The sequence below is a fragment of the Prionailurus bengalensis genome, chromosome X (genome assembly GCF_016509475.1).
Source record: "Prionailurus bengalensis isolate Pbe53 chromosome X, Fcat_Pben_1.1_paternal_pri, whole genome shotgun sequence".
Classification (NCBI taxonomy): domain Eukaryota; kingdom Metazoa; phylum Chordata; class Mammalia; order Carnivora; family Felidae; genus Prionailurus; species Prionailurus bengalensis.
In genome coordinates this window covers 102,256,229-102,281,143 of record NC_057361.1, presented here as the reverse complement: position 1 = coordinate 102,281,143, position 24,915 = coordinate 102,256,229, and the positions used below count along the sequence as shown (strand labels likewise).

At 38.8% G+C, this 24,915-nt stretch overlaps 1 protein-coding gene across 2 annotated transcripts in view; it reads right to left on the bottom strand.

Moving 5' to 3' along the window:
* Positions 1-5,059: 5,059 nt before the first annotated feature.
* Positions 5,060-24,915, bottom strand: part of LOC122477723 (X-linked inhibitor of apoptosis) — a 48,781-nt gene continuing 28,925 nt past the window's right edge. For both annotated transcript variants that reach the window (XM_043571049.1, XM_043571048.1), the window contains 5 exons: positions 24,202-24,301; positions 23,109-23,187; positions 22,389-22,431; positions 17,412-17,612; positions 5,060-9,816 (listed from right to left, as the gene is read on the bottom strand). In XM_043571049.1, the coding sequence (XP_043426984.1) occupies positions 9,623-9,816; positions 17,412-17,612; positions 22,389-22,431; positions 23,109-23,187; positions 24,202-24,301 (617 nt within the window). In that variant the 3' untranslated portion in view covers positions 5,060-9,622. The remainder of the gene's footprint in view (positions 9,817-17,411; positions 17,613-22,388; positions 22,432-23,108; positions 23,188-24,201; positions 24,302-24,915) is intronic.

The window sequence follows — 24,915 nt, the reverse complement described above, 5'->3', positions numbered from 1 at the left end:
TAGGAAGACATGGTTCCTGACCTCCAAGGTTTGCCTTGGCAATGTAGTGAAAAGTTCTCTTTCTCACTCCCAAAGTTTTGAGATCAGAAACATACATTTGGGGGCACCCGGCTGGTTCAGTCAGTAGAGCACGCTACTCTTGATCTCAGGCTCGTGAGTTAAAGCCCCACATTAGGGGTAGAGCTTAGTTTCAAAAATCTGTTGGGGGGCAGCTACGTGGCTCAGTCGGTCAAGCGTCCGACTTTGGCTCAGGTCATGAGCTCACCGTTCGTGAGTTTGAGCCCCACGTCAGGCTCTGTGCTGACAGCTCAGGGCCCGGAGCCTGCTTCGGATTCTGCGTCTCCCTCTCTCTCTGACCCTGCCTGCTCGCACTCTGTCTCTCTCTCTCAAAAATAAATTAACATTAACAAAATTAAAAAAAATTTTTTTAAAGAAACAACTTTTGTTTTTTTTTAAAGTTACTTTAAATTTTGCAATTCTAGTCGAATAGCTGCTAAGGACTGCATAGACCTATTTATTATTTCTATGTGGTTTTCTGGTTTGGTATCATATGTAGCCAGCCAGGTCTTGCCATCGAAAACGGAGCCTGGATTTGGACATATATCCTCTAAGTTCAGACAGTGAGGCAGCCAATTTAGCTAATTCATGCCAAAAATTAGCTAAAAACATTCTCAGTGCCTAGAAGAACAGCTTGACTGGTGAATCACCATATGATGTAGGTGAGTCACATAACCTTTATGTCTGGGGTTCCTTAGCTGTAAATTACAGAGATGCTAGGACTATAATGAATGACAGACACAGTGCCATAGTGCAAGAATACCATACCAATTATTTTATTGTCCCTAAATTTAATCTGTTTTATACATTCTTATTTTCACATGTTAGAAAATAGAGTTGACCTGACTGCCTGAGTAGATGTGTTAGAGAGCCACTTGATTGGCAGGGTTTATGAATACAATTTCCACAATGGTAACACAGCACCAATTTCTCCAATTATCTCGGTGCCATTACCCATATACTTCTGATTTAAACACAAGGAGTAACCGTGTAGAGAGTGGAAGACATTGAGATAATGTATACAAATGTTTTTGAGAGTCATGACCACGAAACTTTACAAGGGAATTTCATCACTGGATATCCCTGATTAATCAGATACTGGTCCAGAAGTGTTTCATTTTGTATAAAACGAACCCACAATTAGTCCAGTAAACTCTAATTAGAGGAATGATTCCTTGGGCCTACAGAGAGGGTTTATACTTTTTGAAGCTCTTTCATGTACGTTTACTCATATGATCCTTGCAACAATCTTCTGAGGTAGGTGGAGAGGGATTATTATCCCTCATGTATTAATCTTTTTGTTACATTTTATTTTACATATTATTTACATATATGTATTATATACATATAAATAATATTTACCTATTATTATATACCTAACCAAATCTTGCTTTATAACCCAGGCTTAGCATAACTTAATTCTTATAGACCACATAACATAATCAAATGACAAACAAACAAACAAAAAACCTAGATGAAAGAAAAACAGGTTTTTCCAGATGAGTTAGGTCATTCTCTTAATGATTCACACAGGCCTTTGTTAAATTTCTACTAGGAAATCTATGCACAATGTCTATGTAACAAAAAACGAGATGATTTTTCATAAGTTCTTCTCCAATTCAGATTAATTTTATGGGGAAGAATTAGGCTCTTTTGTTTTGAAAAGAAGTTCCTCTGGAAAAAAAGTAATTTAAGTTCCTCTGAAACGTCAGTAAGTGTTCATGAACATACTTATATGTTCTTCGCTCCTCAATACAACTGTCAGAAATCTGGCAGAAGCAGAGCCTAATCGCTGCCAAACAAAATTCCAATATTTAATGAGAAAATACATTTTTGATGCTTTAGCCAAAAACGCAAAGCCCCTTATATAAGCTAATGGAATTAAAAAGAAATCCCTCGTACCTGGCAATGGAATAAAGTTAAAGAAATGCAGTGCACAGACTTAAAGAAAAGTAACTGGCAAAACTTTATGTAACGAATGGACGTCGGTAATTTTGTATGTGCAGCAGTCCCCCCTTATCCGTGTGGGATACGTTCCGAAGACTGTAATGAAAGTTATGTGAATGGAGTCTCTCTCAAAACATCTTTTCTTCCCCACTCAAAACATCTTGTACTGTGCTCGCCCTGCTTCTTGTGATGGAAGGTGATAAAATGCCTATGTGGTGAGACGAAGCGAGGGGAATGACGTAGGCATTGTGACGTAGCCTTACTGACCTTCTGATGATTCGTCGGAAAGAGAGTCATCTGTTTCCAGACCACAGTTGACCACAGGTGACTGAAACCGTGGGAAGGGAAACTGAGTAAGGGGAGACTACTGGAAAATATATCTTTCGAATACTGAATAAAGTTTATTATTCAATATTCAATAAAGTTTATTGAAACGAAACTTAGATTTTGGAGCGAGATCATTGTTTAAATACTATTAACCTCAATTGAGTATACTCTAGCTGTGTTTTGTTTTGTTTTTTTCAAATTTAAACTCCTTTGGGAAACTTTGAATGGGGAAAACAATGATCAGAGTCTGGTTTCTCTTAGATTTTTATTCCTTATTTGTTTTGAACCAGTATCCTTCCAATATTTATTCATAAGCCAAAGTTAACAAGTATAGGCCCAGGCAAAAGAGTTTTTATGCTGTCATCATTAATTATGCTGCATACAACGTCTTGGAAATCTCAAATTAACCAGGATAAGATTGGGGGAAAAAAACACCTCTGAGCAGACCAAACCTATAGAAGCCAGATGTCCAGTTTATGTATTTGTTATAAGCAAATTAGCGGTTCACAGGAATAGAACAGAAAACCACCGACTTTCATCTAGCCTGAAGACTTTAATTTTGGTTACAGTTAAAGAGACCAATAGTGACCTATGAGTGTGGATTTCTTCAACTCGAAAGGCTTGACGCCACTAGAGGAAAAAAGAATTCAGAACTGCTAGTTATTAACATTAGAGAGGCTTCCGACTTCATCGCAGAGTAACTGTTCACACTTCATTGAAACTTTGGCTCTTTCTACAAGTGCAGGTCTGTTCTGTACCATTTCAAGTGATTGCTGTCACACTAAGTGCTTACGAGTGTGTCGAGTGGGTCTTCGAATCTTTAACTCTTCCACGGCTTGATTGGAGGATAGTTTAACGGCACGGGCAGCGTGGGGCTATTCTGAATTTAGCAGTGAAAGGGCTGAAGATTTATACTCATAAAATTCAAAGAGTACTGTATGCAAGAAAGTTTTGTTGAAAAGTAGAATCAGAAGGGACTTTCAGGATGTATTTTGTGTCGCGTTTTGCTAACAGGAGAAAATACAGGACTGGATCAGCACTAAGTTAGAAGGAAAAGAAAGGTGAGGAGGACAGTCATTTGTAGAGGGCTGGGCCAATTTGATTTACAGGTTTCAGCCATTTAATTCTTTCTGGATTCGGACCCCTTACGATATCCCAGTGATTTCCAAACTTTAGCCTGCATCAGAACCACCTAGAGGGCCTGTTAAAACACCGAAAGCTAGGTCAAGCCCCAGAATTTCTGATTCAGGAGGTTTGAGATGGGGCCCACACATCTGCATTTCTAACAAGCTCCTAGCTGACGCAGATGCTGATCCCTGGACCACACTTTCACAACAAGCCATCCATATACCATGCAGTTAGCCTACTAACCGCATTATATATATAGATGTACACATACATCTATATATACAATTTCTTTGTATTAAATAAACTGTGCCCAATGTGAGGCTTAAACTCATGACCTCAAATCAAGAGCCGCATGCTCTACCGACTGAGCCAGCCAGGTGCCCCTAGCCTACGAACTTTTAGTAAGTACCACATTTATTCTGTCATCTATAAGCAAACTACAAATGATATAGTGAGAACATAGTTTTGGGTTTGTTTTTTTTTAAGATTTTGAAGTAATCTCTACACCCAATGTGGGGCTTGAACTTACAACCCCGAGATCAAGAGTCACAGGTTCTACCGACTGAGCCAGCCAGGTGCCCCAAGAACATAGTTTTAAAGTATTTTTATTTTATGTTTGGAGGGAGAGAGAGCGCGCACAAGCATAGGGGGAGAAGGGCAGAGGGAGAGAGAGAATCCTAAGCGGGCTCCCCGCTCAGGATGGAACACGAAACGGGGCTCGATTCCACAACCCTGGGACCACGACCTGGGCCAAAATCAAGAACCGGATGCTCAATCAGAGCCATCCAGGCACCCCTTTAAGTATTTTTAAGTATTAGCTCTGAGGGGTTTATTTACACTAATTTTCAAAGAGGGGAAAGGGGGAATAAAGTTGCCTTTAATTCTTGTGTAGATGTCCATTAAAATTTAGCAATAGTGGGCAGTTAAAAATTCAGTGCTTGTAAAAAATGTTCTAATTACAGGAGAAATGACACAACGGCTAGGATTTGTTCTAGAATATGCAAGTGAACCAAGGATGGGGGATGGGGGAATCCCAGATGAAACGAGATGGGCAAAGTGTTGATATTTATTGAGGCCGAATGAGGAGTGCCATGGGATTAGCTCTGCTTTCCTTTCTATTTTTGTGTTAAGTTTGAAAACTTCTGTAAGAGAAAGCTTTTTTAAAAATTTTGTTTTTGGTGTCTTCTTTGGGGCTTGAACTGTAAGAGAAAGCTTTGAAAATTCACATCTTTATCAATATTCACTGAGAGTATAGTTGACACGTATGAAGAAAGGTAGGCTGCATTTAAATGGTTTGTTCGAGATTTGTTATGGTGACTGTATTATCCCTTGGGACAAACAGGTCACTCTTTGTGGGGAGGGGGTGTTACTATAGTTCATGTTTTTATACATCTTCAAAACTGTGTTTTTCATGCACAGACAGAATTCTACAAACTAATATGAAAACAGATGTCTGTTTTAACATGCCATGACTTGATGCGTACCTTGATGCCTGGTCCAATGGCAGAAAATATATGTTATAGTAGAGTTTCATTTGCCTATTTTTAAGAAGGCTATTTCAGCTTCTCTGAGAAAGTAAAATAAATACAAAGTAATATGGTACCATTTTAAAGAATAGTGCTTTATTGAATAAGTTTTATTCACAGAAAAATAAGCTTTAATCTATGATGACTGCCAGATTATACAGTGGAAAGCAATTTTCTTAGTTTTCCATACTGATGGAAAGGTTTCTACTAAATGAAAAAAGCCATAAAATTATATTCACAAATATAGCACTCTATCTCAAAACATTTCACATGATTATTCACAACACTAATACAATGACATAAGAACCTGTCATTCTGTCAGATTAGATAAAATATAACAGTAATGAAAAAAATGCAAAATCTTCTAATAAAAATTACATTAAAGCCTTTATTACAGCAAATTGAAAATGCAAATTTGTTACTAAGCATAGAGAAAATGACAAAATATATAATCTTAGATGTTACATTAATGATACACAATAAGAATGTAGTAAGTGCCAAAAAAAACTATATGCATATCTGCAAACATTAGTCATCAAAATAGAATCTTACCACCCAAAACATTAATGTAGTATTGTACAATTTGAAGATATATGTATTTAAGATTGTCCTATGGTATTAGTCATAAAGTGTCATTTAATATGTAGTGAAAGCTACGGTATAGAAGAAAGAAGAGTTGAAAAAATAAACATCTGAGACCTCCCAGGAGAGGTAACTTGAAGTTTTTCACCTTCAAACTATGTCCCAGTCTGGGCTGCCACTAATTAGCTATACAGCTTTGAGTAAATCACTTCACTTTTGAGCCTCAGCTGCCTCACCTGTGAAATGAGGGGGATGAATCAGATACTCTCTAAGGTCACTTCTAGCTCTGACCCTCTATGATTCTATTAGGCCGCTAATGAAATTCACATTGTGCTAAGTGTACAAGAGTCAAACTGAAACTGATTATGAAAGTGGGAATAAGCCAGTTGTTTCTATGAGGAAAGCTCACCTGAATTTGGTAAGAACAGTTTTTTCAAATTTTTTAAAAAAGGAACTTAAATATTTTTAAGGACTTGACCTATTTATTATAATTTACATCTTAACTATGAGAAACACCAAAAAAGAGGAGTTAAGAGTCACTGAAAGAGTTATCATCTAAGCGGTGGCCCAAATTTCCAGAGTCAAGGCAAACCCATGATGGGCGAGGGTGTGCTAGGAAGGGAATTAACATTTGTAGCAGGTATTTTACATACACAGTCTCCCCTGAATTCTCATAATTTTGTAAGGTAGGTGAAGAAATAGCTCTTTTTAATCTTTAAAAAAAAAATGTTCATTTATTTTTGAGAGACAGAAGAGAATGCAAGCAGGGAAGGGGCAGGGAGAGGGGGAGACAGAGAATCCCAAGCAGGGTTCCACACGGTCAGCGGAGAGCCCGATGCGGGGCTCGAACCCACAAACCGTGAGATCACGACCTGAGCCGAAACTGAAAGTCAGACACTTAACTGCCTGAGCCACCCCAGCGCCCAGCTCTTTTTTTACAGCAGAGTTGGCTAAAAATAACTACCTCTGTCAAATATCCCCTCTCATTTTCTTATTTCTCTAGGGGAAATGAAAAGCCTACCCTAGCTCTCCCGTTCCTCCACCCCTTCCCCCTCCTATTCAGCACCTGGGTAATCAGGACACAAATCGACGATTTGGGCCTAAGGAGTCCCACACGTGCAACTAATGGCGTGATGGCAGTCTCCATTCAGAGAGTTCAAAATTCCAATTTTATCCACTAGAATGAAAACGGGAACAGAACCACCAAGATTTAGATAATGTAACAACAAAAACAAGATCATAACATGCAGGGCCAAATCATATTATGCACACCCATTACACCCACCCTACCCCACCTCAGCCCCTAGTCAAAAGGGAAAACAAACCCAAAAAATCCAAATTTCGCACTGAAGGCAACACAAAACCGTTAATTAAGAAACTGGGAGTTTACTTTATAAACATTAAACCCATTTTTCAAAAATTGAAACAAGGCTTTTGATCAGCACAGCAAATTATTACGAATAAAGAGAACTACTTATCACGGAACGACTCTTCACGTGACTGAAATGTAGTAAAATAGGTGGTGACTTCCTAATCTTTAGCGTAGACTCTAGAGCAGAAAAGGAATGTCTACATGTAGATATGGAGACCTATTTTGGGAAAGGGGAGGCACAGATTTGGATCTGGTTGTATTTGTGACCTTGCGAGTGATCATTTTTTTTGCACAACCGGATGGAAAGGGTCCAGTGCTTTTTATAGCGAGAACACAAACATCGGTAAGTCTTTAAAAAAATTTGATTAGAAGTTGGAGTGTGGAGTGATTTCAGGGTCTGAAGCAACAGCGTTTCTAAACAATTCTTAAAATAAACTTGTTAGCCACATCAGCTTCATGCATTACATTTCACAGCTCACGGGGAGAAAAAAAAGGTCTTTCTTAACTCTAAACATACAAGTTTTAAAAAGAAGAGTTTTAAATGAACTGAGGCTCCCAGAACAGGAAAAGCCTTATGTTAAAACAATTCAGTCCTTGGCCAACAACTAGATTGAACTAACTACCTGCCTCGGAGCTGACACGTTCTGGAAAATGCATTTAAAACACGTTAACACTTTTCTCCCCTTATCATTTAAATCCCAAGCTTAGACTACATATGTAAAATTTAACTTAATGAGTATATAACTACACCTGAGAGGATGTGCAGAAGGTAAAGAAGTGGGAACTTACACAACGGAACAAGAACAGGGCAGTCAGTATTTAATTTAAAAAGTTCTCACTGAAATTCGCAATGCCTTAAATGAGTATCACTGAAAATTGTCATCGACAGAGGTTAGGAGAACATGACGGTACTCTTTCTCTTAGAATATACAATGAAAACAGAACTTTGAAATTTCACTCTCAAATGTTTCTCTGCAGTAAAATGCCTCACTCACCTCTGTGACAGGTCAGTTTAAGAATCCTATTAAGAAAACCCTGGGTGTTCTAGGAAGCACTGTTAAACTTCCATTTTTTATCTATAGACTCCTATTCAAGTTTTATTTAAGATTTAAGCAAGTATTCTCGCTTTCCTGTCAATATTTTACAATTTCCAAGAGATTTTAAGGATCTTGAGAGAACATTTCAGAAGTATCCACTACTATTACTAATCAAGAAAAGAAAACAATTAGGTCAAGACTTGACATTTTGTCCTATATACATCTTAATTATCCTAACAGTAAAAACGCACATGAAACTTTAAGATACAAGACGATATGGGAACCTCAACACAGAAAGCTGTCACTCTAACTACAAGCAGTGTACAAACATGCGTCTACTTTTTCCTACATAAGCTGACAGATGTTTAAAATACTGGGTTAACAAAGATCTTTTAGTAAAGTGACTTAGGCAGGCTTAAACTAGCAAGGATTAAGGCTGAATCCTTACTAATTAATTGGAAGATCTGAGACATATTTTATATTTCATTTTACAAAATCAGGAATATTTATTTTGAAACAAGAGAAGAAGACATGGTCTACCTGTCAGAAAACTACCACTCAGAAATATTTTTCATCCACAAAGCAGGAAAAAACATAAAAACATTTAAATTTCACATTGGCACCAAAAAGGTTAACTGCTCTGCCTTCCTGGATTAGAAAAACTAAAGCTGAGCAATAAGTAGTTTTGCAGGCGTTTGAACATGCCTAAGCCTTTAAATCAGTAAAATACTTTCTAAAAATTCTGATTACAAAAGTAATACATACTTATAAAAAATTCAAACAGAACAAAATGAAAAAAAAAAAAAAAAGAAAAAAAAAAAGAAAGTGAAAGGCCCCTGCAAACCCACCCCCCACCCCGGGACCCACCCCTTCCCATCAAGAGAAACCACAATTAACAATTTGATGCATCATCTTTTCAAATCTTTTGTTCTATACAAATACAAAACACACACACTTTCATCTGGCTCATTCTATACATAGTGTTTTGCCACTTCCTTTTACACTTAATGTAGCTCTGACATCTTTCCATGTCAGTACGTGTTGGCTACATGCTATTCTATCCTTAAATACCCTTTTGACAATGGCAAAATCATTTTTTAAAATCACCCACCCAAGCACGTGTGTGTAATTTTAAAAGAGAATGGACAGAATCCTAAAACACAAAGACAAACGTCTAAAAATAATCTCTATCTTTCCACCAGTGTGGAACAGTTCATTCCTTTTTCACACAAAACAAATTATGTGATTGGGGAGATTAACTCTAATCTCCACGTTTACACAGAATGCTCCATTTGTTAAGCCTATATGAAAAGAATGAGAAATTCAGTTGATTAATTCACTTACACTTAGAAACCAAGTTAGTGTACTACAAATACACACTGCAGTCAGTTACAATATGATGCTTAGCCTAGCTTTCAATTAAATAACAGTAAAAAAAATAAGATATATAACATAGCTAATATCTCCCCCAAATCCAATCCAGAAATTCATATTTTAGATTACAAACTAGAGCAGCGTACTTTACATTTTGTCTACTTGGTAGCAAATGTTAATGGCATTCAATGCTGATTACTTAAAGTCGGTTCACATCACACACTCAATCAGGGTAATGAGAAGAACATAATGCGCCTAACTGTAGAGTTAGATTAAGACATAAAAATTTTTTGCTTGAAAGTAATGATTGTGTAGCACATGGGACATTTGTCAACTGCTTCAGCACATTGTTTACAAGTGACCAGATGTCCACAAGGAATAAAAACCACAGCAATATTTCTATCCATACAGATTTTGCAAAGCTTCTCCTCTTGCAGGAGCCTTAGCTGCTCTTCGGCACTAATCTCTGCACAAAGAGAAAAGAAATGGGTTAATTTTAGACTTCCTTAGCTGCCCACATTGACTGAAACAACGTGAACCCCTACTACGTGCCAGGCACCAATCAGGTGCTGGGAGACAGGAAGACTCACGTGGGACACCTGTTCCTGAGTAGCTGGTGTGCCGGGGGAGAGAAGGCCGGGAGCGGAGGCTGTGCAGGGAAGCACAAAGTACAGAGTGATAAGTGCTATAATAAACTATGTATAAAGGACTCTGGGACAAGATGAGAGGCCAAGTTCTTCTGTTCAGATGCACCGGGGAGGGCTTCCTGGGCTGGTGGCTGCGCGGTGGGGACCTGGGTGATGTGGAAGAGTGACATTTACACATGGCCGGTGACTTGCCCGGCAGAGAAGCGAGGGTGAAGTAAAAGAAGGGACACATGGAAAGGCTATGGCTCACCCCGGAAGCGGAAGCGGAAGCGGAAGCGGAAGCGGATGGATGGGTCTGAGGGACACTTCTGAAGTGAGACTAGGAGGATTTGGTGATTGACTAGATGGCTGGGGGGGGGGGGGGGAGAAAAAAATATGAAACGGGTTGATTGTAAGACTTCTAGTGTGGCTGGCAAGGGGAGGGGAATGCCAAAAGGAAATCTAGAAGGAGGTACTGGCTTGGCATTTTTCAAGTTATTTTTGAGATGTCTGCAGGGCATCCGTACATAAAATGTCACTGGACAGCCATGTTTTGAGGTCTGAAGTCAGGGCTAGAGACAGAGATCTGGGTGACATCAGCACACAGGTGGCACTAAGGTACTTGCTTAATTCAGCTTTTCCCAAACTAGGTTTTGTGAAATGTTAAATATGTTACAAAAATGTGTTTTGTGGCCGTAGTAACTGTAATGACCACAACCTCAATGATGGCAGCAGTTAACAATAATACAGTACTTATTACTATGTGCTAGATACTATTCCAAAGGCATTACGTATTTTAACAATCTTTGTAATCTTTGTATACGTGTGGTTTACAAATCTGGCCTCACATGAGAATCACTTGGGGCATTTTTAAAAAATGTTTCTTCTATTTTGAAAGAGAGAGAAAGCTTGAGCAGGGGAAGAGCAGAGAGGGAGGGAGGGAGAGAGAATCCCAAGCGGGCCCCGTGCCATCAGTGCAGAGCCAGACGTGGGGCTCGATCCCACTGAACCGTGAAATTATGACCTGAGCAGAAATCAAGAGTCTGACACTTAACTGACTGAGCCACCCAGGAGCCCCAGGGCATTTTTAAACACTAGATTGCTAGGCTGCATTCACTAAATCTAAAATTTCTAGGGTTGGTTTTATTTTTTATTTTGTTCTGAAATTAAAGTATGCAAAAAGAAACAGGTACGGTTTTATACAACAACAATTTCTGGGCTTGCACACACTGGCGATTGGGAACCACTGCTATGAAGTACAGGACAGTACAACACAGTGTATGTCCCTCTTAGAAAATCACAATGCATGTCCCTATTTAACTACAGAGCTCCTTTGTCACCACATTCCTTTTAACATGCTGGGGAATACTATTTTGAAAACAAGTCTGGGAAACAGTGGTTGAGTTTCATTCAATAAGTATTTACTCAACACTTAACTAGGTTCTAGGGACTAGAGATACAATAATTAACATATCTAGACCCCAGGCCCCTAATCGTTCATAGACAAGAAACACAAGTAGACAGGAAATTATAAGAGCGTAAGGATAAAGGCAATTACAATGTGTTATCAAGAACACAGGAAAGGTGCGAGCGTGTGCTGGAGTGTGTGCACACACACATAAATGGAAGGCCTCCTGGAGGAAATGATACTTAAACTGGGTCCTAAAGGATGAGGAGTTAACTAGGAAGGAGAGAGAGAGAAGGCCCTGGGGGATGGAGGCGGTGGGAGAAGAGTGTCTAGGTAGGGGAAATGGCATAAGCTGGCTCCAGGAGGAGGGATGGAACCAGACGTGCAAGTACACGGGTAAGGCTTGGGAAGAGAGTCACAGGGAAACAGCATGACAAGAGGCTATAGAAGGTTAACAGGGGCCCAGTCGTGGAGATTTGGAAACCCATGGGGCGCCTGGGCCGCTCAGTTGGTTAGGCGTCCAACTCTTGACCCTGACTCAGGTCATGACCTCACAGTTCTGGAGTTCGAGCCTCGTATCAGACTCTGCGCTGAGCGTGCAGACCCTGCCTGGGATTCTCTCTCTCTCTCTCTCTCTGCCCACCCCCTGCTCATGCTCTCTCTCTCAAAATAAATAAACATTAAAAAGAAAGATTTGGCCACCCATGTAAAGGAGTTTGGACTTGTTCCTGAGGACGCTGGGAGCCAGGAGGAGAGAGATAGGAGGAGATTTGCGCTTTGGAGAGGTATGCCTGACTAGGGGAGGAGGGAAAGTATTATTTAATCTCTTTCTCCTTCTTCTTTTTTTAAATCTCTTTCTTCTTAAAAAGCAACCTAGAGGGCATAATCAAACCTATGCTCAAACATAGAATGCATCAGAGATAAGATCAAGTGCCTGTCCTCAAAAAGCTTAGTCTAATGGGCAGGACAGAAAACAATGTTACAAATGCTCTAATAGCAGGTAAAATCGAGAAGAGGGAGCTTCAGAACGCTACTCTGGGTATGGGGGTAAGCCTAAAAGAATGGCCTCTCAGTGGAACTGGGAAGGAGGAGTTCACAAGATGGATTTAAGGGTGAGAAGGGATGGGGAGGTGTTTAACGGGGACAGAGTTTCGGTTGTGTAGATAAGAAGAGCTATGGAGAGTGGGTGCACAATGTCAATGTACTCAACACTATTGAACTGTATACTTAAAACCTTAAACTTTTTTAAGTTTATTTATTTAGAGGGGAGTACATGAGCACAAGTGGGGGATGGGCAGAAAGAGAGAGAGAGAGGATCTCAAGCAGGTTCTGTACTCCTCACCAAGTGTGACGTGGGGCTCGATCTATTGACTGTGAGATCATGACTTTAGCCGAAAGCAAAAGTTGGAGGCTTAACTAAGCCATCCAAATGCTCCATAAAAAATTTTTTTAAGGAACGCTGGGGGCGCCTGGGTGGCTCAGTCAGCTAAGCGGCAGACTGTGGCTCAGGTCATGACCTGACCTCTGGGTTCACGAGTCAGAGCCCGCACAGGGCTCTCTGCTGTCAGCACAGAGCCCACTTCAGATCCTCAGTACCCCTCGCTCTCTCTCTCTCTTAAAAAAATAAGGAAACCTGAGTTTTATTCCCAGCTATCTGAATGACGCTGGGCAACAGCATAACTAGCTTCAGTTTTCTCACTGAAGCGATGAAAGTTATTATATGATCTTTCAGGTTCATTCTGGCTCTGATGGTTTGTGATTCCATTTTACAGACCACAGGAGAATGAAATGTGAGGCCTACCAACCACTGTTATCATCAACCTTCTGTACCTCGTTTTGGCCTTATGTACAGCCACTTAACTCAGATGGTTTTACCCCCTCAGACCAATAGTTTACCTCTGAAAATTATAGTTCATTCAAGCCTTAAGGCAACTATCGGATTCTACATCCTTCACTTCGTGCCTTTCCCCTTCAACTTTCTACAAGGCTTTCTTCTAGGTCAGGAGGTTCCTGGCACGTGAACTATGAAGGCAAGACCTAGATAACTTTGGATGGTATTTGCTAATATTTTTACCACATTATTTAAAACTTTCTAGAATATGGGGCACCTGGCTGAGTCGGTGGAGCAACTCTTGATTTCGGGGTTGGCAGTTTGAGCCCCATGCTGGGTAGAGAGATTACTTAGAAAAAAAAAATAAAAACTTAAAAAAACCCATTTCTAGAATAAATTGATGTTACTCATGTTACTATCAGAGCAGATCCATGTGGACAGGTTGATAAGAAATATGTATGGTAGTTGATTTTTATATACAGTAATACATACATAAAGGTTAAAATAAGCACTTTAGAAGTAAAGGGCTTTACAGCACACTATGTAATCTTGAAAAAGAAAGAATGAAAGATACTATTTGGTACTATTTTTAGAAGACCATTTACTAGGACATTCTCTGTCACACAGCCATTGGGATAAAAGCTAGCACTGGATGCAGGATTTCTCGGTAAGCAATACAGTGTAGTTTTTCTAATAACTTCCACCTGCTCGACTTCAATTAGACCTGCCTTCTATTTTGTATAAAGATTCCTAGCGCCAGTCTTTCCTCCTCAGGCTTTGAGAAGAGGAATATGCAGCAGCCCTAGTGTGAGAAGACAGCCTGTATCAGTGACCCTGCCTCGCAATTTAGTGAGACTAAGGAGAGGTCAATTCCTGCCTCTGAGAGCTGCCCTTTGCTCAGACCCTGCTTCCCACACCATCCTAGCTTGCTGTGGTCTCAGTGATTATAGGAGCCGCCAAGGCCTCCTGCTGGCTAGAAAACAGACACTCCCCAGTGCACTCTGTCCCTGCCCCCCCACTGCTACACCCCACTAACTCATTCTGTTGCATTCAACGCCTTCAGGTGTAAAAGCTAACACTTCAACTGTCAAACTTGAGTTATGGTTAAGACGCAAGGAAAAATGATACAATCACTTGAATTTCTATTGCAGTAGAAAGATGACTGAGTCAGTGGTCCATTTTACCATCTCCAAGACAAGTGGAGCTATTACAGGTTTTAAATAAACGCATCGTTAGGAAAAGGGTGGTAAGCTTTCTGCTGCATGTTTTATATCAACTGATCTAATTTTATTTTATTTTTTTTTATAATTTTTTTTCAAAGTTTATTTATTTTTGGGACAGAGAGAGGCAGAGCATGAACGGGGGAGGGGCAGAGAGAGAGGGAGACACAGAATTGGAAACAGGCTCCAGGCTCCGAGCCATCAGCCCAGAGCCTGATGCGGGGCTCGAACTCACGGACCACGAGATCGTGACCTGGCTGAAGTCGGACGCTCAACCGACTGCGCCACCCAGGCGCCCCTCAACTGATCTAATTTTAAAAGCCATTAAAATCATACTGGTTTTTGACTGAGGTAATTATCTGAATAATGTTTTAGAAGCATTTGAAATAACTTAAAGATCAAAAGGGTCTATTTTTTTAAGTAAGCTCCACACCCAAAATGGGGCTTGAACTCAGAACTCTGAGATCAAGAGTTACATGTTCTTCCAACTAAGTCAGCCAGGCACCCTAAAAGGGTCATTAATGTAAAAAAAAAAAATTAGTAAACTTTAAGGTTTATTAGCACTGGGAGAATTTTCAACCTTTGGAAGAGGTGGTTAACAGCTCAGAGAACAAAGATTATTATTATTTTTTTATTTTTTAGAGGGAGAGAGATAGTCCCAAGTAGGCTCCACACTCAGCAAAGAGCCCAATGCGGGGCTTGATCCCACGACCCTGGGATCAAGAGTCGGACACTCAACCAACTGAGCCACCCAGGCACCCCTCAGAGACCAGTGATTATCACAACGTAACTCAGTACCCAAAATGTATTCACAATTTGAAACCTTTTAACCTTCAATGTTGCTGTCAAACACTAGAGTAGCTATCATCCTTAAAGAAGGAACCTGTATTTTTAATTTTTTTTCCTAAAGGGAGTTCATATGATTCTCTTGCACATTATTTAATACACTTTCTAGGGATGCCTGGCTGGCTCAGTTGGTAGACAATGCGACTCTTGATGTCAGGGTTCTTGAGTCTAAGCCCCATGATGGGTGTGGAGCCTACTTTAATTAATGTTTTTATTTACTTGTGAGAAACAGAGTGTGAGTTGGGGAGGGGCAGAGAGAGGGAGACAGAATCTTAAGTAGGCTCTAGCTGACAGCTCAGAGACCGATGTGGGGCTTGAACCCACAAACAGTGAGATCATGACCTGAGCCAAAGTCAGATGCTTAACTGACTGAGCCACCCAGGCGCCCCAATATATGATTTACAGTGTTAGAGTGCCACTCATTCAAGCTCTATTTAGTAATATAGCACTTTTATATGTTCACACCACATGAAAAGTTGCAGAACATTCAAAATCCATTTCAACTACAAAACTTACAGATTCTATACACAGTGATAAAAACCTTTTTTAAAAAAATTTATTTTCAACATTTACTCATTATTGAGAGATACAGAGAGACAGAGCATGAGCATGGGAGGGGCAGAGACAGGGGGAGACACGGAACCCGAAGCAGGTTCCAGGCTCCAAGCTGTCAGCACAGAGCCTGACCCGAGGCTCAAACTCATGAACTGCGAGATCATGACCTGAGCCGAAGCTGGACGCTTAACCGACTGAGCCACCCAGGCGCCCCAATAAAAGCCTTTCTTGTTCTTTATCTAAACTAAAACACAAACCCACACTCTAAATTTTTTTTTAAGTATTTATTTTGAAAGAGTGCGCAAGAGACAGCACACGAGAGGGAATCCCAAGTAGGCTCCATGCTGTCAGCAGGGCTCGATCTCATGAACCATGAGATCATTATCTGAACCAAAATCAAGAGTCGGGCATTGAATCAACTGAGTCACCCAGGTGCCCCCACACTTAAAATGAATAAATCAGTGGCTCTTACTTGGATCCCGATTGGAAGAAATCAACTGTTAAAAATGTTTTAAGACAAGGGGGAAAATTAAAACCAACTGATTTTCAGATGATATTATAGAAGTACTGGTAATTTTTTAAATGGGGTAACAGTATGTTATGGAATAATGTATCTCCCCAAAATTTGTATTTTGAAGCCCCAAACTCCCAACGTGATGGTACTCACAGAGTGGCCCTTCGGGAGGTAATTACATTTAGATGAGGTCATAAGGGTGGGACCCCCTCATGGAATCAGTTTGCTTTCTCTCTCCTTCTTTCCTTCCTTCCTTTCTATGTATTTGTTTAAGTTTTATTCATATATTTTGAGAGAGAGAGAGAGAGAGAGTGAGAGCGCACAAACAGTGTAGGGGCAGAAAAGGGTGGGAGCGAGAGAATCCCAAGACACAGCTCGGTCTCACAAACCATGAGATCATGACCTGAGCTGAAATCAAGAGTTAGATGCTTAACTGACTGATCTGCCCAGGTGCCGCTGTATGTATTTATTCTTAAAGTAAACTCTATGCCCAACCTGGGGCTCAAACTCACAACTTGGAGATCAAGAGTCACATGCTCTACTGACTGAGCCAGCCAGACTTCCCATGGACTCAGTGTATCTATAAGAGGAAGAGAGACCAGAGTGCTCTTTCTCGGCCATGTGAGGACACACAGAGAAGGCAGCCATCTACAAGCCTAACCTGAGCACAGTTTAAGTTACTGCTTAACACATGGTATTAAGATTATGTTAAAAAAATCCTTATCTGTTAGATATATATTATTTACAGGTGAATGGTGTATGGGATGCCTGGAATTTTCTTTGAAATACATAACAAAAAAAGTTGGGGAAGAAATCAAACAAGATTGGAAAACTGTTGACAATTATTGAATCTGATCGATGGGTATGTCAGGGTTCATTATATGGCTTTCTCCACTTTTGGGTATTTTTGAATTTTTTATTGTCAAAAAGTCTTTAAAAATGTTTATCCTAAGGGGGATGTGAGAAGGAAAAAAATGAATGGGCCACAAAGTCATGTAAGATGCTGGCCATAAGGAAGTGCTGTTAGGTGTTTCTTGCTTTTTAAAAACAGTCACGCATACCTTTCTGCAATGAGGTCTGGCTTGGTTCATCCTGTGTATTGTCTTTCTGAGCACTCACTAGGTCTGTAACCAGAATCTCAAGTGATTTATAGTTGCTCCCAGATGTCTGAATTTTTTCTTCCATTACTTTCTTAATGTCTCTGAAATTGAATCCCATTCGTATAGCTTGTTGTACCATAGGATCTTGGAAGATGGCATCATCTGAAATAAAAATTGGTGAGAAAAAGGAACGTGGAATTTAAATAATTATTTTCATTAGCACAACTCAACAGCAAAGTATAGTTAAAAAGAAACATATAAGCAGCAAGCAAAGCCCCGCTCCTCAAAAAAACCAAAAAAACCCAAAATGCTAACCAGCAAATCAAAGCTACTTTGGGAAGAAGATTTTAAAATATTTAAGCACTGAAGAATCTTTCAGAATGTTATAATTGAAAATGCAGTATGTATTTTGTAGCACTATGAACTGAGATTAGGTGGTTTAAAGACTAAAGAAACAGTGAACAATTAGGTAAAACTGAGAAGAAAAAGTTAAGTGCTTTGAAAATCAGAACTTTATCAAATCAGCTGTACTCATTAACAACTAACCTAAGTACTTAAAGAGTGGATGTCTTTCCCTTGTCACTAGCAATTATTTTGGAAAAATTGTGGGGAATACGGGGAAGTCCCAGTCTGTGACTTTGAATGTGTGTGAGTTTCCTATCTCTGAGACTTAGTTTCTGTAGCCAAGGGGGGTGAACTAGATAAGGCAACAAAATGAACAGAAATTCGCTTTAATGGTACTCAAAGTAAAATACAGGTTATATAGGGAACTGCTAAAAAAAAAAAAAAAAAAAAAAGAGACTTACACCCTCTGATTCATCAATTCTACTCTTGAGTATTAAAAATAAGTACAAAGGTCCACCGAAGACATCCACAAGAATATTCACAGCAGTGTCATTTATAACAGCCTCAAACTGGAAACAACTCAAATGTCTATCATCAGGTGAATGGATAAGTAAATTGTGGTATATTCCAATACTACACAGCAAGAAGGAAAAACAAACCACTGCCACAGACAATATGGACGAATCTCACAGATAAGATAAACAAAACGTCATCATAATGATGAACTAGTAACAAAGGAATAGACTGTATGATTACATTTGTAAGATGTTCAAATCTAACCTATGGTAATAGAAGTCAGAACGTAACTTGGGGGTAGATACTGATTGGGAAGGGGCCTGAATGAGTTTCGGGCATGGTGGAAATGTTTTATTATCTTGATTTGGCTGATGACTACACATAAATGCATATTAAAATTCATTGAGTTGAATACTTCAGATTGGTCTATTTTATGCATTTTATTGTATGCAGATTATACTTCAATAAATGTTTTCTGCTTCACCAACTGAGCCACCCAGGCACCCCTCAATAAATGTTTTTTAAAAAGAGAAACTGGAAAAGGATTTGACCATAAGAACTATTATATGGTAAGTAACAAAAGAAGTAAGAAAATAACTTAAGATTTCTGTTTGATAAAGAAAAATTCTGTTGGGAGGTTATAATGCAGACAAAAGACCATTTATGAGAATACTAACGCATCTGGATGAGAAATAAGGGCAGAAACTAGGGCAGAATCAGTGGATTTTAGACAATATTAAAAAGGTTGAATTCATCAGACCTGGTGGTTAATTAAATGTAGAGGGATTAAGGAAAGCAAAGAGCTTAAAATGACTCAAATTGCTGGGCAACTCTGTGAACTGCAGAACTATTAACCAACTTGGGGGGGCGGAGAGCAGGACTGGATTCAGTCAGGGTGGTTTTTAGAAATGAGGAATTTGAGCTGCTTTTGAGATTTTTAAGTGGAGATGTCCAGAGATCAGCTGGACAGCGCTCTTTCCTGGTTCTACTGTCCGCGTTTTGTTTTGTTTTTTTCAGCTTGTTTTGTTGGCTCCTTCTGCTCACCTTCCGCTTCCCTCATCGATGCACCCTTTTTAATGATCTCTCTGGATGCTTCCCCCTACCACAATTTTACTCTTATTTAGGTGAGTTCCAGGTTTTAATATCCATGTACTTGGATATCCTGTAGGTATCTCAAGGTCACCTTGCTTAAAACTAAAGGCAGAGACAACAGGATATGAGAAACAATTAAAAGGACCCCTATCTTACACATATATAAAAATTAACTCAAAATGGATCAAAGACCTGAATGTAAAAGCTAAAACCATAAAATTCTTTTTATTTTTTAATAAAAAGTTTTTTAATGTTTATTTTTGAGAGAGAGAGAGAGACAGACAGACAGACAGACAACACGAGCAGGAAGGGGCAGAGAGAAAGGGAGACACAGAATCTGAAGCAGGCTCCAGGCTCTGAGCTGTCAGCACAGAGCCCGATGCGGGGCTCAAACCCACAGACCATGAAATCATGACATGAGCTGAAGTCAGACTTTTTTTTAACCCACTGAACCCCCCAGATGCCCCTAAAACCATAAAATTCTTGAAAGAAAACATAGATGACCTTGGATTAGGCAATGGTTTCTTACATATAACACTATAAAAGCATAAGCAACAAAAACAGATCAACTGGATTTCATCACAATTAAAAACGTATATGCTTCAAAGGACACCAGCTAGAAAGTGAAAAGATAACCCACAGAACGAGAGAAAATACTTGCAAATCATATATCTGACAGGGGGCTTACATATAACAAACTAGAATATGTAAAGAACTCTTACAACTCAGTAACAGAAAGATAAATACGACAACTTAAAAAATGGACAAAGGCAATGAATAGACATTTCTTCAAAGAAGACCTACAATTGGCCAATAAGCACATGAAAGGATTCCCAACATCATTAGCCATCAGGGAGATGCAAATCAAAAGCACAATAAGATACCACTTCACAAACCCACTAGGATGGCTGTAATAAAAGAACATACAATAACAAGCATTAACAAGGATGTGGAGAAATAAACCAGAACCCTTACACACTGCCAGCAGGAATGTAAAATGGTGCAGCCACCTTGGAAAACTGGCCATTTATCAAAAGGTTAAATGTAGAGTTACTACATGACCCAGCAATTCCATCCCTAAATATATACTCAAGAGAATTCAAAACCTATTTCTACACAGAAATTTGCACACAGATGTTCATAGCAGCATCAGCATCATTCTTAAAAGCCAAGGAATGGAAACCCAAATGTCTACCAACCGATGAATGGGTAAACATTCATGGTATTATCCATACAAAGGAATATTTTTCCACCATAAAAAAAAGAATGAAGTACTCATATAGGAGTACCAAAATGTGGATGAACCTCAAAGCCATATATTATGATTCCATTCATATGAAATGTCCAGAATAGGTAAATCCAGAGAGATGGAAATAAATTAGTAGTTGTTTGGGTTTGAGGGTGAAGGGGCAGCAATGGAGAGTGACTGCTAATGGGTATAGGGTTTCTTTTGGGGGTTACGATAATGTCCTGCAGCAATTAAATAGGTTGTGATGGTTCCACAACCTTGTGAATATACTAAAAACCACTAAAGTGTACAGTTTATAAGGGTGAAATTTTTGCTATATGAATTACATTTCTATTTAAAAACATTAACCCTAAACCAGAGCAAGAGTCTCATTTAGTCATAAAAAACACAGTATGCATTGTAAAGGTGATTATTATCAAGAAATACTATAGAATCTTTGTTTCTGGATAATCTGAAAAATACAGGCTGGAATAAATGATTTCTTAAACTGTATTTTTTATGCTCATTACAAAACCTGTATCAAACATTATCAAAATGGCTCTCTTTCTTAAGCATATTCATGAGTATATATAGTTTTCTCTTGCCTTGTAACCCTTAGGATACTAAACAGATGATGCTATAAGGAGTGGGGAATCAGCAGGCATTCTCAATAAACTTTCTACTATTTTCGAAACATGATGCCTAAGTTGAGAATGAGATCTACAGTGTGATGTAGGTTTCAGAAGACCTCGTTTAGAGTCCTAGTTCCACTGACGATTTGTAAGGTAACTGTGGGCAAGACACTTAACCTCCTTGACTCTGTTCTTCATCTGGAAAGTGGGGATAACAATATCATATTTTCTTAACGTAGTATTTTTCTGGTTTTCAAACATGCTTATGATGAGTAAATAATCTCTGATATAAAAACCTCTACCTCTCTATAAGGTAATAGGAGATAAACTGAACCGTGCCCCTCTGTGAAGAAACTGGGGAAGGCAGAAAGATGGCATGGGATAAGGAAGCAGGTAGGGCCGATCGTGGTGATGGCACATTAGCAGAGCACTGGATTCATGATCCTGGCTAACTGAAGAAGCACCAGGGACAAAAATACACTTAACTCTTCCTTTCGCAATTTTAATAGAAATGGCAATGGACAGCCTATAGCTGCTTCTCCTGAAATAGGAAAAGCTAACTGTCCAACTTCCATATGAATATTCTTTTTTAAAGTCTTATTTTTAATTTTTTAGTATAATTAATGTAACAAAATATATAATTACATAACTTATGGTTTAGTATAATTTTTAATTTTCCAGTATAATTAATATACTGTTGTATTAATCACATGAATGTTCTTAATAGTTAAACATCTGACTTAAATTTACAGGCACTTCACTAATTCTTAATTCATAACAATGTCATCTCAAATAAACACACCCTGATTACCTTGAAAGAATAAGCTTGTATTTCCAACCTATAAATAACAACTATAATAAATTGGCAATGATGGGGCTCCTGGGTGGCTCAGTCGATCAAGTGTCCGAGTTTAGCTCATGTCATGATCTTGAGGTTCATGAGTTCAAGCCCTGCGTCGATCGAGCTCTGCATAGATGCTTAGAGCCTGGAGCCTGCTTCGAATTCTGTGTCTCCCTCTCTCCCCCCTCCCCCCACTCACTCTCGCTTGCTCTCTCTCTCAAAAATAAACACTGAAAAAATAAATCAGTAATGAAATTAAAAGTATATTTAATAGGCATATTTACCAATTCTTTTGGTTAATGATGGCATTTTTTCAGCAGTTCTTACCTAAAACAGAAATACGGATTTTTAAGTTAGAATTCTTTTTGGTAGAGGCAATTACCTCAATTTGAAAAGTTACATTAATCATGAATTTATAAATTGGCTTTATTCCAATGTTCACAAGAGGCATAAACTGATGAAGCTAGAAGTTAAAAGATCATTTAACCCAATCCATTCACTTTACAGACAAGAAGCTGAGACTCAAGGAGATTAAACAACTTGATGGAGGCAACAGAGTTCATGGTGGAGCCATAACGGCAACTCTAGCCCCCTGTTCTAGTCCACGGCTGTTCCCTCATGGTGCCAATACCTTGGCCACCCCAGGCCGCACCATCAATTTAGACACATTTTTGAGACTTAAAATATCATCTATGAAAAGTTTAAAACTATTTATGAGTATAAAACACATTACACAAAAGTCTAATTTCAGAAAGCTGAGGGATTAAGTATTTTAGTTCTTAAAGCCCAGTTCTGCTTACAGTGATAGTTCAATCAGCTCACAGGGAGTCTCTTTTCACAAATCGGCTTCAGAGTAAGAATAACAAGCCATTCTTCAAGATCTCCCCTTTAAAGCTCACCATACACTATTAATTTAAAATACTATACGGTGAATTTTACACCAAGAAATCATTGCAAAAGAAATTACATATTTAAAAATACATATTCTACAATACGTGACTTACCATAGAGTCCTCAAGTGAATGGGTTAAATGAATATTGGTTACATAGTCTTGTCCCTTCTCTTCTAACAGATATTTACACCTAAACAATTAAAAGAAGGTTAAACTTTGGTAGCTGATAAATTAGTAAGGTAGAAGTAAAGATATAATCTCCATTATCTCAATTCCATTAACTTGCTTTTTGGTATTTCTAAGAAGTGCCAAAATAAAATGTTATTCAATTCCCTATCAACTGTCATTTTAAGGTCAAAAAATGTGTCCCCTTTGTTATGCTACTTTGTTAATCTTAGTGAGGCAAAAAATATCACCTATTAAATTATCACCTTAACATTTAAAAAATTTTCTTCAAACAGTTAATCTTAAATTTTATTTAGAGGATTAACCAACTGTACATTTTGAAGGAATTCTTTAGGCTTCTAACCTTTCCTTCTAAGGCTTTTTAAAGTTAAGATTTATTTTCAAACAACTGCTCTGAAGTTTTACGTTGTACTATTTTGCAGGCCACAAATTCACATCATTTACATACGTGTGTACTTGATTTTTAAAGAAGATGGAAAAGAGACGTTTAGCGTATGTCGCTCTCATTCTAAGATGCCATTGATTATACGAAGCACGATTATTTTAAGTACCACCACTGCCAATTCAATTATGACCCACCTCCAGATGTGTCCTCATTTCAGAAATCTGCAAATGTGAATAACTGTGTGTGTTAGAATCACTGAGATAGAGTAAAATCGGCTAGGGGAGGTCATGGGTTCTTAAGGAAACTCCTTGACAGCAAGGGCTCTACTGCCCATCATGAAAGAGCCTACCTCCAACAACAACAAAACCATATATTCCTAATCTGGCATTTAGAAACAGAATTATCTGAATGCCAGAGATACAATATACAAGCAATGAGTGCTTTCTCTGGTCACCAGAGAAGGCTTAGGACTTTTTTTTCCCCTATAAAGTAGGTGACCCCATTTTTATAAACCTGGTGTGAATTTCAAGCCATAGTGAGGGCAAAAATAGTTGAGGTGAAAAGTTATTCAAGATTTTCCTACTGCAAAGTGTCTAACTTGCCTGTTCCTGAATAAGCATTTAAATACCTTACCCTGGATACCACTTAGCATGTTGTTCCCAAGGGTCTTCACTGGGCTTCCAATCAGTTAGCCCTCCTCCACAGTGAAAGCATTTTACTTTATCACCTTCCCCTAAGAAAAGACACAAGTAAAAAAATACATGTGTTTGTGCAATTAAAAGCTAACGCAAAAATACTCCTTTTAACGCTGAAATTAACCATTTCTAAATACATGAAAGCCTCACGGCTTCAAAGAAGACATTCAAATTCACATCTAAGTAATAGACATGGTTGTTTGAGGAGGAAACAGACACTAAATTCACTGAATTAATCTGAGGTATTTTACAGAAGACAAAAATAAAACTGTCCAATTTTTATGTGAAAAATTACAATTGTTACCTTCTCTCTAACATGTCATTTGGGGCCATCCATACTATCTGAACTTAACAGTAAAGCTCAGCATAATGAAATTACTAGTAAGTTTCTCTACGGGTTATAGCTACGTGACACGAAATAAACCTTCATGGTTTCTGTAGGATACTATGTAAATAAAATATTGAAATAACTGAGACTTTGTATTTTGGCACCGTTCAATCCTAAAGTAAATGGGTCAGATATATCGTGGTATAACTGAATATTCCTGGAAGGCATCACACTAATGGCCCTTCCTGACAAGTTTACAATAGTCCATTTGAGAAGTGCTTATTTGAAGCAATAAGGCATCATACAGGGCAGCTTTCAAACATA